We start from the raw sequence: 16,342 nt of genomic DNA on the forward strand, positions 1-16,342 counted from the left end.
AACCACTCCCACAGGCTCTCACCTCACAAAGACCACTGCCTTCTCCTTCCCAGCCACCAGCCCACAGTGTCCCGTGGCCGTTCCTGGGCCCTGGGCCTCTCTAACCAGGGGGCGGGGGACTCCCAGCTGACCCCTGGCTGACTGGCCACCCCCCTCACTTCCTTCCCTGGCTGTGCTGACCTAGCATCCAGATTCCTGCCCACAGCATCCTCCACGGGAAGGCCCCCGGACTTTATCTGTCCCTACCTCACCACAAAAGAACCAGCCACGGTGCCATGGGCCCACAGGACCCCCGTCTCACGGTCCCATGCTCTGGAGATCTCTGCGCGGCCCAGGAAAGGTGTCAGAACCCATCAGAGCCCCTTGTATAGGGAAGTCCTTGATGGATTTCCCAAGACACTCTGACGGGCCAGAGGCGGTTGGAGCCCTCCTCCGAAGCAGCTGGCACCACGGAGAGAGTGGGTGGCAGGGAGCGTGGCCGCCGCAGACACAAGATTCCCACCTGCCGGAGGCCAGCCCACCTGTCACTGCCACGTTCCGAGTCCGCCAGTCAGGCATGTGACAGGCGCCCGCTGCAGGGGTAAGCTCGCGGCCTCTGTTGCTGCCCTGGAGGGGGGCCGAGGCCCCAGGAAGCTGGTGCAGGAAAGAGAAACCCACCAGAGCCTGCAGCTCCGGCCAGAACCCCGGCCAGCGCTCCTTCCCTGGGCTGCCTGCGGGCCCGAGGGCCACCTCGTTGACGAAACGCATGCAGTGCGCGTGCGTGTGTGCGTGTGAATATTTCATGACACAGTAACAATCGCAGCGTCCTGGTGGGTGGCACGGATGGAGGGCCGTTTCTTCCCAGTATCCCAGGGCCTCTGTGGGAACATTGGCCGAGGGCAAGTCGTGCTCAAGACAGGCCACTGACCTGACGTCAAGATCACGCTGTCCCCCTGTGGCTCTTCCCCCTTGAAAGACAAACCACACATTTCACAAGAAGGCCGCGTTCCGTCTGCCAGAGAGCCGTTGCAAGAGCACTTACGAAACATCCTTCCCATAAAAATAAAAAGGCCTTTGGCCATGAAGCAGGCCCCCCGCGAGCACAGATGCTGACTGCCCGTCGACTCAAGTTCAGAGAAAGGGGCTTTCTCCGCCAGGGACAACGCGCCCGAGAGAAGAAGCTCTCGCGGCAGAAAGAAAACCGCAGCCGCGAAGAAGGGAGCGCTCTGACCGCTCGACACGGCCGTGCTCCAGTCATGAACAACACGCAGGAGCCACGGCCGGGCTGAGGGCTCCCAGGGGGCGGGATCCCCGGGCTGGGGAGGCCATGCGGCCAGGGTCTAGGGCAGGGGCTGCACACTTCTGTCCGGTCACCCGGTAAATACTTCAGGCCCTTGAGGCCCAGGATCTCCCCTGAACTGCTCAGCGGAGCCCCTGCAGCCGGGGTGGGGGGTGGGCGGCCACAGGCCGCAGGTGAACGGGTGGGCGTGGCCACGTGCCAATAAAACTTTATTTACAAAGACAGGCGGCGGCTGCGTTTGCGGGGCGCGGGTCCTGAGCAGGGCCTGAGAGAGGAGGGCTTCATGCTGGGGACACCGTTGTCTCCCTTCATCTCTTCCTGTCTGAGGCCAGCAGGTCAGCCGCCTCCCCAAACGCTCACGGAAAAGGACTCGCCGTGAGATGCAAAGGTGACGTGTGAGCGACACGGTGAGCGGCCGAGTAGCCTGTGGCTCGGGAGCGTGGCTGCTGCCCGCCCGGGTGTGGGCAGGCGTGCCCTGAGAGCCAGAGCAGGCAGCGCATTTCCAAGCAAACAGTGACGGGGACGGAGCTGGAAGTGACCCCGGGGCCCGCAGGACCTCTCAGGTCCCTGCGCAGGATAGACACAGGCAGGCCTCTCCCCTCGCCGCCGGTGTGTCTGGATTTGCCGCAGCCGGTCCTTCCCAGTCTCTCTGGGTGCCGGCCGGGGGCACCCTCCCGCAGAGTGGTTGGCGAGGTTTCTTTGCTCGAGGGCACCCTCCTTGCCAAGCGCCATAACACGCTCCCCACGCCCGTTTGCAGCCCCCACAATGCAACGTGCCAGGGAATCTTCTCGTCCCCAATCCCTGATGAGGGGCCTGTGACTCAGGGAGACTGAGCACCATCCCAGGGACCCCCAGCAGTGTCCAAAGGCACCTGCAGACCCAGCGTTCACTGTGTTTGGGCCATCCCCAGGCATTTACTGGAGCCTTACCATGTCCAGAACCTGTTTAGGGGTGAGGCTCCAGGAGAACGGGAGCCCAGGTCTCCAAGGGGAGAATGGCATCGACAACCTCAGGTTGTGTGTCGTAAACGCTGAGGAACTCAGCAGGGCAGGAGCTGGAGAATAAGGGGGGGTCAACGTCAGGGGAGAGCAGGTGCAAAGGCCCTGTGGTGAACTCAAGTCTGTGTGCTTGAGGAACAACAGGAAGGCCACCAAGGCCTGCAGAGTGTGCCGGGGGAGTGTGGCAAGAGATGAGGGGAGGCAGAGGCAGGGGCCAGACCGTGAAGGGCCTTCTGGCAGGGAAGCAGTTCCCTTGGGCTGACGCAGTATTGTTTGGGACCCTGTGCTGGTGGGTCAGAGCACCATGGTTCCTCAGACCACAGCGCTGGCTAAGGCCCCCACGGGCAGAAGGGCAAGCCCAGACCCAGAACGTGGGTTCTGTGGGAAGGCAGTGCTGTGCTGTGCGGCCTCCGTGGCCACGCCCCTCGCGATCCACCTGCAGCCCAGAGCTGCTCGGAACGGACGCCGACCGGTCGAGGACTTTCCCTCCCAAGCTGTCCAGCACCTCGTCCGTGGTGGGTGCCCCTGGTGGGCCTTAACAGGGGGCGTTAGGATCTCCACCCTGCCACCCCCTCCCAGTGCCTCTTCCAGATCCCGTCCTCCCTGGTTTTCTGGTCTTTCTCCCCTTGGGCGCCCTCCGGAGCATCCAGCCGTTCTAGCCGTGATTCCGCACAGGCTCCAATGTCAGCGTTTGTCCCTTCCCCACAGAGCAGAGAGGCAGGGGCTCCCTCCATGAGGGAGGCTGTTCCCCCTCGGGCCTCATGTACCCCCAGGTATGTTGGGGCTGGCCACCTGGTCACGTGGTGTCCACCAGGGCTTCCAAAGCATGGAGAGCCCCCTCCTCGGTTGGCCCAGCCTTGCTCCAGAACAGTGGGGTCCGCGTAGTGATTTTCCTCTTCAGGTTTATGCCCTCCTCACCCAGACGTCCAACCCCTGTGTTTGGCCGGGTCGTATGGTCCACACAGCAGGCGGCCTGCACTCCAGAGGCCCCCAAATCAAGTGAGGGGCTGGGCCTTTACATTCCATTGGTCAGTCCATCATGGGATGGGGCTGGGGTGGGCAGATCCCCTGTGGAGGGCCGGTTCCTGGGAGAGTCTCAGCTGAGAGCCATCTGGAGGCAGAGTGGCTCAAACACCGAGGGGGTGAGTCCCCAGAGGGGAACCAGGCAGGGAGAAGGGCAGGCAGGCCTGGGGACTGTCCACCCTGGGGTCACCTTGATAGCTAGCAAGTTTCTGCTGCCATTGGAGAACCAGAGCTCACGCCTTCCCCACCTCAGGACCTTCCTCTCTGCCCCACCGTCCAGTCCCAGCACCCCAAACTTTCCTCAGCACCTCAGTCCCTGCCCACCCCAACGTGGGGCAGGCTCTGGGGTGAGAGCTGAGCCCTCAGACTGTGGGGAGGAGAGCAGACCCCTGCTGGAGGAACGCCTTCCCCAAAACGGCGCAGGGGTCCAGGACCCAGGCAGAGGGCGGACTGCACTTCCCAGCCCCTGGGTGCCCCTCCCCGATCCCCTCCAGCCCGAGGGCTTCAAAGAGCCCTGAGGAGGAGACACTGCCTGTCGGTGTCTGGTACCAGAAAGGCAGCCTGTGGTCTTCTGCGGGAGCCACGTGGGTCTGGCACCCAGGATGGAGGAAATGAAGTGTGGGACTCAGCTCGGCTAGAACTAGAGGGAAGGAGACTGTCCTCCTGTAGCCGGGGCCACCATGACAACCCCAGGGCCCCAGCCACGTGGCCATCCTGTGAGCAGAGCCCCAGACAGACCGCTGAGACGGGGAGAGCCCCCGGAATACGGAACTGTGCACAGGGACACAAGGAAGGATGTGGCGGCCAAAGCCGAGGTACATTCCGGTGGTCGTCCTTCCCGCAGCAACCGCCAGCCTAAAGCTGCAGGTTCTCTTTTTCTCGGATGTTCCTCTGGGTCACCTCCCCTCCTCTCCCCTCTAGTCCCCTCCCCCCCTCCCATCATCCACCTTGGGCACGTGACTCTGGCCAGCAGTCCCATCCTTGCCAAGCCGGCCAAGGGCGCTGCCAGGCCAATCCCCAAATGGGCACCCGAGTTACTGGGAAAAGCTTTCTTGCTGCTGCACTCGAGCAGACAGTAGACGGCACCCCATGAGGTCAACGGAAGGCTGGGAGGGTGGGTAGCTGCTGAAGCCACCTGAAGCCACTTCCCTGGGCTTCTTGGTCACATGAACCAATGTTTCATTTTTGGTTTAAGCCAAGTTTGTGCCAAATTTCTGCCTGTGTCAGGGTTCACTCCGAGAAGCAAAAGTCCTATGAGCGTGGCGAAAGATGAAATGGGTTGCGACTCTACACAATTGTGGAAGGGAGCTAGGGAGAAGCTGGAGAATTGCGTTGTGGGGGGGCACTAAGCAGCCCTCCCCAGGCAGGAGGGCAGGTGCCGAGGGAAGAGCTTGTAGGGGAGCAGGGGAGCTGGGCAAGCCCAGCTCTGCAAGCAGAACCACAAGGTCGGGGGCGGAGGGAGAGGTCTGGGGAAGGCAGTGGCCCCTTCAGAGCTCGGCCACTGTGAGTTTCCCATAAGGGACGCTGGTGGTGGTGAGGGCCTCTGTCGGGAAGAAGGGGACACGCTTGGGAGACGGCCCCTGTCCCTCCAACCCGACCCTTCTACATCTGTCTGTTTCTGCCCAAGATGGCCTTCACCGCTCCTCCTCCCCCATTCCAAAGTGAGTGCCCGGGAGTCCAGTCCTGCCCAGAGCTACCCCCGAAGGGAATTCTGGGAATGCACAGCGACACCCCAAACCACCACACTTAACTTACCGAAAATCCTCACTTCACAAGTGTCACCTGAGTCACCAGGACCTTCCATGGGTTCCCCCCTGGGCTACCCTCTTGAACACCCAGAGGTGGCAGGGGCTGGGGAGGCCCCAGAGGCCGGAGAGCTGTAAGCACAGCTGCCCCCTTGCCCTGCGTGTGGGGGCCCCAACAGCTGCTGCCCCTCCCCCCTAGCTGAGAGATTTCCTGCCAGAGCCGCCTGGACTCAGGGACAAGTGATTCCTGTTCCCCAGTGACTGGTGCCGGGAATTCCACAGACACTGGAGCTGAGGGCCTTGACCTACTCCGGCAGACCCGCAGGGAGTCTCCACCCCTCTCCCGCCCCAGCGCCTCCAGCAAGCTCTCGGCTGCAGCCCTGTCCGGAGAGCCGCAGTCTGTCCCACAGCCCTACCTGGCGTGGCTCACAGCCCACCTGGACCTGTCCCTTTGCCCACCTGGACCTGTCCCTTTGCCGGGACAATAAAGGTCCAGGTAGGAGGAGGAGGACCCATCTCAGCCAGGTGGGGGCCAGCAGGGCCAGCAACTTCCATGCCCCATTCCATCAGGCCCCGGCCCACAGCTGCCACCTACAATACCCTGTCACAAGCCTGCTCAGTCCCCAGAACCACTTTCTGCAGACGCTTGCTTCTGTCTGCTGGCCACTCTGCCACCCCCCGCTTGGCAGGCTCCCTGGACGGGGGCTCTCTGGGACTGTAGGACTCCCGCATGACACAAGCTCCCGGCTGCCCTGAGACCCAGACGGGTGCCCAGGACAGCTCGTAAGGCCCGTGCCCGCTTGAGAGCGTCTCACTGCCTGTGCCTTCTTCTCCTGGGGCCCGAGGAGACTCCCGCACCACTGTGGGGCACCTCGCCCGCCTCCGTGGGAGAGCGCAGGGCAGGAATCGGACCGCCGTGGCCGGCCAGGCCCGCACAAGGACACCCGGGGCCGCAGCGGCTGCCGAACGACGGTGGGAAGCCTCCTCCTGGCGGGACCCCACGTCGTCTCTGCCACCAGCGCCACCAGCGCCACCAGCGCCAGGGCCGGCGGGCGGGAGACCTGCCGTGGGTTCTGCTCCCCCGAGTCTCATCTCTCGTCGCGCCGCGGGGCCTTTGTGTAGCCGCCCCCCCCCCGCCCCCGTCTGTGTCACTGCGGCCGAGAACACGCTCTCCGGACAGTGAGGACAGTGAGGCGGGCTCTGGCCGGACCGCTGGCCCCAGGGGCAGCGGGGTCCGCGGCGAGGGGCCGAGGCGGGGCCCGCGGACGGACAGCGGGGACGTGCCGCGGCGGCCTGGCTCGCCGCGGGCCGGGGGGACGGGACCCTACTCGCCGGCCGAGCGCTTCGCCGGACTCGGGGCGCGGGGACCCGGCAGGCTCGGCGGGGTCGGGGTGTCCGCGGAGGGCACTCGGCGGTCACGTGCGCCGGCGCGGAGGCCCAGACCGGGTCCGCACGCCGCAGTCCGGTCACCCGGTTCTGAACCTCTTCGTCCTTGCGAGCCGCGTCCCTACACGCCCGCGGCCCCGGGGCCGCCCCCGACCGCCGGGCCCGACAGCGACGCGGAGTCAAAAACGGTCCCCAGGGTCCTCCCGGCTTGGGGGCTCCAGATGGGGGCGGGGTCCTCGAGGGCTCGGGGGCTCGGGGGGCCCGGAGCTCGGGGCTGGAGGGCTTGGGGCTCGAGGGCCCGGGGCCGGGGCTCGCTCAGGAACACGGTCTTCGCGCGGGCGCCGCAGAATCGCGTCAGACGCCCGCACCCCACGCCGCACATGCGCAGCACCGGGCGCCCGGCCCGAGGGGCGGGGTGGGGCGGAGCCAACGTTCTGAGCCAAGCTTCGGTGGCCTCACTGCGCTCGCGCCGCTCCGCCCCCTCACGGGGTGACCAATGGGTTCGCTGTCCCCGCCCCTGACGACACGGGCCCCTCCCCCTGGAGACAGGCCGCGGTGGAGCGGAGACCGTCCGGGTTAGCGGGGTGGTTCGGGCCGGCGGGGCCGCGGTGTGGGTCCCCGGGCGCTCGGCCATGAAGCTGACTCGGAAGATGGTCCTGTCCCGCGCCAAGGCCTCGGAGCTGCACAGCGTGCGGAAGCTCAACTGCTGGTGAGGGCCCAGAGGCCGGGGCGGTCCCCGCGCGTCCTGCCCGCGGCCCGGGACCCGCGGCTGGGCTCTGGGCCGCGGGCGGGACGGGCCGGCGAGGAGCCGCAGGGCGGTCGGTGTGGAAGGACGCGGGTGCCCGGGCCGCGGCCGCTCCGCCTGCGGGAGGTGCTGCCGCAAACCGGGGCCGCGGCCGAGGTAGACCCGGAGCTTGCACCGCCCCCCACCCCCCGGCTGTGGCGGCGGACGTGCTCTGCCTGCCCGGGGCGGCAGGGATCGCCCGAAGGCTCCTTGCCGGCCTTCGGACAGCGCCAGTGGGGCCCACGGTGCCTTCGGGAGGCCGTTTTCTGACATCCGCGCGCGGGAGCCGGGTCCCCTGCCGGTGGGGGATGCAGGGGTGAGCCCCTCCCTCGCGGGGAAGGTGGCGACACCCGGCCACCGAGTCCTTAGTCCCCGCTGCCTTGCTGTCTGGGAGGGGCGGGACAGGATGCAGGAGCTGGGGTCAGTTCAGGCTCCAGGCTGGGCTGGCCAAGTCTGGGGGTCAGTGTGGACTCCAGGCTGGGCTGGCCAGGTCTTGGGGTCAGTGCAGACCCTAAGCTGGGCTGGCCAGGTCTAGGGGTCAGTGTGGGCTCCAGGCTGGGCTGGCCAGGTGTGGGGCCAGTGCGGGCTCCAGGCTGGGCTGGCCAGGTCTGGCTGGGCCAGAGAAGGACAGATGCGCTTCAGGAACTCCTGAAGGATCTACGGGTGTTCACCGGGGACTCGAGGCAAGGCTCCACGCGCCCCTGTATGCAGGGCAGTGGAGGGGGACGTGGGGAGCTTAGCCCAGAGCCCAGCTTTCCTCCGAGGAAGTGTCGACAGATTGACTGCAGTGAGCTTGTCACTTGTTCCCAATAACGCCCCTCTTTGTTTTCCAAGAAGTGGCCCGGTGTTGTCTGAGCAGCGGAGACAAGGGCCCTGATTCAGGCGCACCAGCGTCTGTGTTCATGAGCTGCGCGCTCAGCCTTTGCACTCGGCCTCACAAGGGCTTGCTTGTTTGCTTCATCAGTGAGGGACATTGTGGGGCCTTGCCACCACCGGCAGAGTGAGCGGATCTCTGTCCCCAAGTGCAGCGGCTCTCCTGCTCCTTGGCCGGAGAGGCAGCCCTCAAGCAGGGCAGAGAGACTTGTGTCGCAAACAGCCCTCTCCCAAGGTTTGACCCCTTTGCCGCTCGTCTGGACAGGCCGTCCCTGACTTCGTCACCGACATTGTGGAATTTTAGCCTGTGGACATTTGTCATTCATTTTTGGAATTTGTGTTTCTAATACTATTTTACTCAAGTTTAATCAAATTGAAGTACACATGTCTTTTCTTTCTCTAGGGGCAGCCGCCTCACAGACGTAAGTATTATGGCGACCCTCTCCCGGTGCTCTCTGGTCCCGAGAGTTGTGTGCTGCCCCCCAGGAGGACTGCAGAATTTACAGAACTGCACGCGTTCTGTTCAGCACCTAACCTGCTACTCTATCCACGTAGCAGTTTGCGTAGTGTGGAACGACTAGGGGAAAAGCTTAGCCCAGTGCCCGGCTTTACTCAGAAGTTCCTGCATGTCCCGGGTCTCATGGAGGAGGGAGCAGTCGACCCCTTCAGCTCCCGCTCTCGCTGGGATCCAGTGTTGTGCTCTGGCCCCCAGGCCATGGCAGGGGAGTGGGGCGCAGGGTGGCGGTCAGGGAGCAGCACCCTGAGCGGAGCTGTGGGTCTGTGAACAGATTTCTTCCCCTTTCTCTGTCTCCTGGACTGAAAGTCCCGACTCACACAGGGACCACGTGCCTGTCTTTTCTTTCTTCCTTACCTTTGTCGCTTGAACTGTGCCTTTCCTTGAGAACAGAGTTGAAAATGCCGCTGACGCGGGGCTGTCCAGAAGAGCTGATTCCAGCTCACGCTGTAACTGAAACGCAGCATGTTCAAGCAGCCAAAAACTACCCTAAAAAAAACCAAAAATACCACTGGAGCAGAAAACCACTCCACTGCACACGTGAAGTGTTCTGAGCAGACTGCGAGCCTATTGAGGTCAAGGGCCCTGTCTGGCTCGGTGCCTGGTGCGTGGCAGGTGCAGAGACATCTGGGGACTACCCCGCCCTTTGGCCTCAGAGGTTAGGGACCCATTGTGGACCCAGCCAGGCACCTTGTTGCTCTTTGCCCCAGAACTGACAGTATTAGATGGTACGAGATCCAGCTGCAATCCTGTCTCCCTTTTGGCCCAGGTCCTATGGCCAAGCCCTCTCCTTGTGCCTCAGGGACCGTGAGACAAAGGTTCTCTGTCCAGCGTAGGGACCGCAGAGGTCCCCTTACCTGATGTCTTCTGAGGCCTTCGAAGGCTAGGGATCCTGGCCGCGTTTGGTGGCCGCGAGAGAGAGACCGTGCGTGTTACTCCTGCGGGCTGAGGGGTCCCGAGGACAGTGCGGAGTACTGAGTGTGATGCAGAGCCCGTGGGCTCTCTGTGTTCTGTGCCAGCCCTGCCTCAGCAGTGGCGGTGGGGCTGCATGTGGTCGTGTCCGCGCTGGGCTGGGCTGGCCGGTGGTGCCCGGCGGTATGTGCGCCACCAGCTTCCTTTACTTCCTAGGTCTCCATCTGCCGGGAGATGCCCAGCCTGGAAGTGATCACACTCAGGTACCTAAACGCTGCTGTGCTCTGAGTCCCGGGGCTTGAAGGAAGACGAGAACCTTCAGAAGCCTGAGATAACCTGAGAAGTCCCAACGGGAGTGTGTCTGGGAGGGCCACCTCTATGGGCGGAGCAGCCCGGGTGCACAGGGCCCCTCCGATGCTCTGCCTGGCCGTCCCCCTCCAGCTGTGTCCCCGCCCGCCCCCGCCACGACCGTGGGAACACACCCACCCGATGAGCAGCTGCTGTGGAGGCCGCAGTGTCTGCCCCCAGAGCTCCCACCGGTTCTGCCCCCTTTCTGGCGTGGCGAGGAGCTCTGTCACACGCGCTGTCATGACTGTAGCCATCTCTCCCGGGGCACTGGCATCTTAACAGACTAGGGAGACTGTGCATGAGCCAAACGCAGCCATCGGCATTTCTGGCAGCTGCGCAGTTTGGAGGGTCGAGGGAGGGAGCCTGGGAGTCGCCGCTGCTTGCCGGTTGCTGGCTCTCCCCCTTGGGCAAGGCTCAGATCTCTGGGCCTCGGTTTCCTGCTCTGTAATACGGACATGTTACCAGCACCTGCCCCTGTGGGGGCAGCGAGGAGCGGGTGCAGGTGGGGAAACAGAGCTTGGCGAGCGTGCCGGCCCGCCGTCTGTGTCGTGGAGTTCTTGTTACCAGTGAGGCTGGGATTGCACCTCGGGAGTGTCCCTGATGAGTCAGTGGGTCGCCTTTCATTCCTGAAAGTGGGCGCAGCTTCCGCCCGCCTCTGCCCTGCGTGGGGGGCTTTGGGGCAAGTCGCTGGGCCTCCCTGAGCTGTAGGATCTGTCGCATTCATGGGCCAGAGAAAGGACAGGAGGCCCAGGGTAGTGGACTGAGCTCAGGTACCCAGTGCCTGCATGGCCAGCTGCGTTGGAACCCGAGTGTGAATCGCAGTGTGAACACAGGGCACCAAGTCCTTTCCTGGGGTGCGGTCCCTTTCCTTTGGTCTCAGAGCCTCGTGCAGGCAGGCCGTCTGTCCTGGCTGCTGTAAGCATCCCGTAGACCGGGTGGCTTGCGGACGGTAGACAGCGTGTCTCGTGCCTCTGGAGCTGTGAGTCCAAGGGGAAGGTGCTGGCATTTTCAGTGTCTGGGGAGGCCCCTTCTCCCTGGGTCCCTGTGTGGGGGAGGGGCGAGGGAGCTCAGGGGAGCTCTTTCCGGAGGGCGCCCTTACCCCGTCCCCTCTGAACCCTGTCACCCTAGGGCTTAGGTTTCAGCATAGGAGTTTGGGGGGCACACAACACCGTGCAGCCACAGCTAGCCCGGTGCTCCTGCAGGAGGATGGCAGGTGGGTGTGGCTCAGATCTTCATGGCCCACCCTAGCCCAGGCCTCAGATGGCTTCTCAGATTTGGAGATGGCGGAGCCTCGCCCTGCTCTGGGCACAGTGGTGTCTGCTGTCTATGGGCTGTCGCGTGCATCTCCCCTGTGCTGAGCACAGGCCTCCACACCAACAGCTCCATCAGTAACCGGGGCCCCCGCTGCGGTGTTGTCCCCACCAGTGCGGCCTCTGGCAGAGAATGTTCTAGATCATCTGGCCCTTCAGGCAGGGTCGCTTTGAGTGGCCCCACTCGTGGCCCCCAAGCTGTGCAGGGAGCCGCAGCGTCCCCAGGACTGCGTGGGAGTGGGGGGGGCGGGTACTGTCCTGGCCTGCACAGTGCTCTCACTGGGCACCGGTCCTGGCCGCCTGCCCGCCTACTGAGCACGCCTTTGCGGTCCGTCTGGCTTTGCGGAGGTGGGAAGCTTTCTGCTTGTGTCCCCGTGAGCCTGTAGGCTCTCTGCCTAGAGGCCTGACGATTTTCTGTCTGTGGTGTGTTCACAAGTCTGAGGGACAAAACGTAAACCCACCTACTTTGTTTCTTCCTGCACCACGGGATTTGGGAGGTCGGGTGTTCAGTTCTGCGGAAGGCTGAGCTCGCTTGCGCTTGCTGTGTTGCTGTGGGGTTTTCTGGCCGCTGCCCACTTAGGGGCACAGAGACGTTCTTCGGTGGCCTGTTCCCTATCCTGTGAGGGAAAGTGAGACCTCCCACCCCCCCCCTCCCCCCGGGCCAGAGGCCTACACCAAGCCAGAGGCCAGGGCATGGCTCCCTGCTCTTCCTGTTTCCAGCCTGAGACACTTTCCGTCCTTACGCCCGAGGTCTTTGTTGAACTTGACTCACAGGGTCCAGTGTTGACCTCCTTCCACGGAGAGGGCAGATGGGCCTGACCCACGGCGGCCTTTTCTGGAGTTTGCAGTGGGCCCGAGAGGGGTGGAGGGGGGCCGCCCTCCACAAGCGGGGTGTTCGCCATCCTGATCCCTCTCCTGTCCCCGTGCTGTCCCCGTGCAGCGTCAACAGCGTCTCCACCCTGGAGCCTGTGAGCCAGTGCCGGCAGCTGAGCGAGCTCTACCTGCGGAAGAACCGCATCCCCAGCCTGGCTGAGCTCTTCTACCTGAAGGGCCTGCCGCGCCTGCGCGTGCTCTGGCTGGCGGAGAACCCGTGCTGCGGCCCCGACCCGCACCTCTACCGCATGACCGTCCTGCGCAACCTGCCGCGCCTGCAGAATCTGGACAACCAGCGTACGTGTGCGCCCCAGCGACGCCCCGCACAGCCCTGACCCCTCCAGATGGGCAGCTGCCCCTCCCGGTGCTCTCCTGGGGGGTTGGCTCCTGTGGGGGCCAGTCCGCTCTGATGCCGCTGCTCCCCGCCCCCGCTCTGAAGCCGTGACCGAGGAGGAGCTGTCCCGTGCGCTGCTGGAGGGAGAGGAGGTCTCAGCCCCTGGCACTGAGGGTGCAGGGAACGGTGGGTCTGAGCTGTCCTGCGCCCTGAGTGCCATGGACACCAGCGCTGAGAGCCGGCAGGACACGTTGAGCTGTGGCGAGGAGGAGACGAGGTGAGCCTGGCGGGGGCCGCAGGCCTGCCCCCAGGGTCCTCCTGGGGACTCAGTGGGCCCTTCTGGGAAGGAGGGAAGGAGCTGCCTGGCGCGGTTCCTGCCATCTGTGGCTCTCAGTGACCCCCAGCCTGCTTCCAGCTCCGCGTCCGGGAGGCTCCGGGCCCAGGCGTGTGTGTGTGTGTGTGTGTGTGTGTGTGTGTGTGGAACCACGCCCGGAGCTGGAGTGGCCTGGAGCTGGGGCAGGTGACGTGGGCCGGTGGGCCTGAGGGCACCCCTGGGCCCGGCCCTGCAGCCTCCCGAGGGCAGGCCATGAGGCTGTGACCGTGGCCAGCCAAGCTGCTGGAGAATACGGGGAATACGGCCCCAAGGAGGGCATCTGACCACAGCACTGCCGATGTGGCTGAAGCAGTCTCGGGGACAGGCTGCAGACTGTCACGGGCGTTTCTGAGCAGCCACGAAGCACAGGAAACGTGGTGGGAACAACCGAGCCCAGTGAGGTGGTCGGGCTGTGGCCACTCAGCAGCCAAGCCGGCCGTTCTGTTGGCCGCCAGTGCGGGAAGCCGTCTGGGTGCCGCCCACGGCTCTGCGTTCCCGTTTGTATTCAGTGTCCCCCACGCTGGGGGAGCCTAGGTGCAGCGAGGGCCCCCCCGGGGGGCCAGAGAGATACGTGCTTGCCCGCCAGTCCTTCGTGCCCCTGCCCATGCAGTGCTCCGTCCCTCCAGAAGCAGCATCACCAAGTGGCGGGTCGCTTTGCTCACTGTGATCGGCGGCTCTGGGGCTGGAAATGGGGCCGCGAGCAGGTCAGGCCTCACACACCCTGTGCTCCCCCTCCTACCTGCAGCATCCAGAGCCAGCTGGGCCTGAAGCCGCCTTCCCGGGAGCGGTTTCCTTCCTTCTCGCAGAGGGACGCCGTGAGCGGTCACAAGAACAGGGTGAGTGTGACCCGGGGACAGCCCGGGCTGGAGGCGGCCACCACTCCCGCCGCCCGGCATGTGGAGGGTGGGGCTGGACAGGCTGTAGACACCCAGGGACCCAGGTTTGAGAAGCTGGCTCTGAGCCGGTCCAGAGGGTGTGTCCAGGCCAGTAAAGAAGGAGCAGCCCCGGAGCGAGAGGGGATCCCCAAAGCAGCCTGCGGGCCACTCCGTGCTGCACATGGGACCTGGGTCCGCCCCGCGTCTGGCCTAGGGGTGGGAAGGCGGCTCGAGCAGCCGCTGACGTTGCAGGGGTGCTGCTCGCAGGGGGCCCTCTGTGTCCCGGCAGGGCGGCCTCTGTGGCATCGTGGCTCCTGATGGTCCGTAACGAGTAACAGGTTCAAGGAGTAGGTTATGTGGGCAGCTCTGTCCAACATGCTGGACCTTTCCAAGCATTTGCCTCCTTGTTATTCTGGCCGGTCCTGGGGCTTGTTCCCTTCCTGGTCACTGGGTTGGCCGTCTGATCCAGGTGCACACCCAAGAGGAGAGGGGCCGTGTCTTCCCATGTGTGTCCTGATGGGCCAGAAAGGGCAGCGTCCCTGTGGACCCACACCTGCAGGACTGGCATCATTAGCCAGAGTGGCTCACATCCTGAGTATGGCCAGCAGAATGGGTCACCAGCGTTAGCTTGGCCCAGTGGGGACGTTGCCTGTCACGTGGGAGGAGGGCTGCCCGAGCAGAGGCGGGGCCTGAGGGAGGCCCGTGACCCGCTGTTCCCTGCTCCCAGCGGCAGGGTCTGACCGGAGCTGTGGGACCAGCGCGCACATGGGAAAGGCTCCACGGGCGGGGCTGGGGGCTGCCAGCACCCCCTCAAGGAACTTAAAAGCTTGTGGGCGGTGCAGAGGGGGAGGGACAGAGGCCCTGTCCTTGGGAGGGGCCAGCCCGTCCTCCAGGAAAAGTGTCCCCCAGAGCCACTGACAAAAGTGACCGTGGGCTGCAGGCCAGTGTAGGCGGCTGTCCCTGGGCCTGAGGCCCAGCCCTGCACAGGTCACCGTCCTCCGCAAGGTCCGTGCACATGCTCCCCAGCACCTTCAGGGAGGAGCCCCCCGACAGCCCCCGGGGCTGGCCGGCCTCTGCCGATGAGGCAAGGCCCAAAGGACCCGCCTCCCCACGTGCAGGCCTCTGCAGAGCATCCGGGGGTTTGAGGGGGGTAGCCTCGAGATTGAATCACTGATCCGGAAAGTCGTGGAACCCCTGGAGCAGACAGAGCTGCTTCTGGGGACAGAAGGGAAGGCTGTGGCTCTGCTCCGAGCAGGGAGCGTGGCTCGGTCCTCCCACGGGAGGTCCTGCAGGCCCGAGTGGGAGGATGCAGGTGGCCAGGGAGGCCGCACCAGTGTAGGGGTGCGGGGGGAATAGGACCCTCGAGGGTTGCTGAGGCCAGGGGTTCGCACCGTGGGGCGGGTGGGGCTCTGGTGCTGAGCCCCACTGTGACCCTCTGAGCCGACGTCACGCTGCTGCCGTGTGCTCCGGCTCACAGCCAGCTCTCCTCGCAGGACGGGCCAGCTCGAGAAGCCCGTGTGCAAAATCCCCTCTCGCTCAGGTGCAGATAGAAACCACATGCACACGCGTAACACACACGAGCACGCGCGCGCGTGTGTGTGTGATCACACGCTCCCGAGCAGTGATCCCTGCTGTGTGGCCGAGGGCCAGTGGCTTAACCTCTCTGGGCAGTCCCTACAGGCTCCGTCCACCTGAGTCTCTGTGCGTGTCTGTCCGGGTTGCCTGGAAGGTGACTTGTCCGCGGTGTCCATGTCAGGGTGGGGCTTTCAGCCGGTGACTCTGTGTCCCCAGAACAACGTGCTGAGCGCCGTCCTGCTGCTGCTGCGGGAGCTGGACGCCGAGGGGCTGGAGGCCGTGCGGCAGACCGTGGTCGGCCGGCTCCAGGCCCTGCACAAGCTGGAGCTGCAGGAGGACATGGAGTGACGGTCAGTCGGGAGCCCGAGCTGCCAAGCCTTCCTCCCATGACCCCGTGCCCAAGCGCCTGGGAGATGTGGAGTCCCTGCCACAGCCACGGCCTCCACGGGACCCCAGCTGAGTCCCAGCATGCGGGCCATGTCTCAGGAAGCTCTGGCCCGCCTGGGGGAGCCAAGCCCTCGGTGTGGATGGCACCCCAGCGAAAGCAGGCAGGGCATTGGGCACTGTGCTGGGTGACCTCCCTGCGCCGGGCCCAGGGCACACCGGCCTGCATGGGGGGCCCCCCTGGACTTGTCTCTTCCTGAGGTGGGCAGGGCCCCCACTGTCCCTAATAAATATCTTACCAAAGTCCAATCTGGAAGCAGGCGTTTCCTAGGGGACAGACGTGACCTTGACAGTGTTTCAAAGGTGAGGGCCATCGCTCACACGCGTTTCCCCTGTTGGTTCTCTGACCCAGTTGTGGGATAGGCTCTGTCCACTGCGGCCACCGAGGCATTGCGTGTGACTGGCAGGGCTGGGGAGCGCTGAAGAACTCGCCTTCCCTTTTTCTCTGCCTTCTTAAGAGCCCGCAGGGTGCAGAGGTTTGTGCGGGATGGGCAGGATCCAGGTACAGTCGTGGGAGAGGCAGCTGGTGGGGAGGACACCGTGGGGAGAGCCGCTAAGCGGTCATGCTGCAGGCCAGGGGCGGGTCCCTTCCTAGCCCCCCCTACCCCCAGCAGCTGAGGATGCCTCCCGGGGCTGGGCACAGGCATGCTTTCCGAGCTCGTAGCCAGCCTTACAGGTGCTGCCGCGGCCGGGCC

The 16,342-nt window shown here is 64.8% G+C and overlaps 1 protein-coding gene across 2 annotated transcripts; it reads left to right on the top strand.

Annotated features, from left to right (window-relative positions):
- Positions 1–7,002: 7,002 nt before the first annotated feature.
- CFAP410 (cilia and flagella associated protein 410) lies at positions 7,003–16,072 on the top strand. Of its 2 annotated transcripts, XM_032865240.1 has the most exons (7): positions 7,003–7,141; positions 8,493–8,511; positions 9,732–9,778; positions 12,114–12,343; positions 12,486–12,657; positions 13,499–13,589; positions 15,420–16,071. In XM_032865240.1, the coding sequence occupies exons 1-7, from the start codon at positions 7,065–7,067 to the stop codon at positions 15,549–15,551; spliced, it is 768 nt and encodes a 255-aa protein (XP_032721131.1). In that variant the 5' UTR covers positions 7,003–7,064; the 3' UTR covers positions 15,552–16,071. The 2 variants fall into 2 exon arrangements, with proteins under 2 accessions (XP_032721131.1, XP_032721132.1); XM_032865241.1 differs by lacking the exon at positions 8,493–8,511 and having other exon boundaries at positions 7,050–7,141; positions 15,420–16,072.
- The last annotated feature ends 270 nt before the right edge of the window (positions 16,073–16,342 follow it).

The sequence above is a fragment of the Lontra canadensis genome, unplaced genomic scaffold, assembly GCF_010015895.1.
Source record: "Lontra canadensis isolate GAN:19392208 unplaced genomic scaffold, GSC_riverotter_1.0 scaffold29, whole genome shotgun sequence".
Classification (NCBI taxonomy): domain Eukaryota; kingdom Metazoa; phylum Chordata; class Mammalia; order Carnivora; family Mustelidae; genus Lontra; species Lontra canadensis.

What these genes read in the sequence shown, in the direction of transcription:
- CFAP410 (XM_032865240.1), top strand. Translation starts at nt 7,065, where the DNA reads ATGAAGCTGACTCGGAAGATGGTCCTGTCCCGCGCCAAGGCCTCGGAG. An exon ending in TGTGGCGAGGAGGAGACGAG is followed by an intron (nt 12,658 to 13,498) that starts GTGAGCCTGGCG and finishes TCCTACCTGCAG; the next exon opens with CATCCAGAGCCAGCTGGGCC. An exon ending in TGAGCGGTCACAAGAACAGG is followed by an intron (nt 13,590 to 15,419) that starts GTGAGTGTGACC and finishes CTGTGTCCCCAG; the next exon opens with AACAACGTGCTGAGCGCCGT.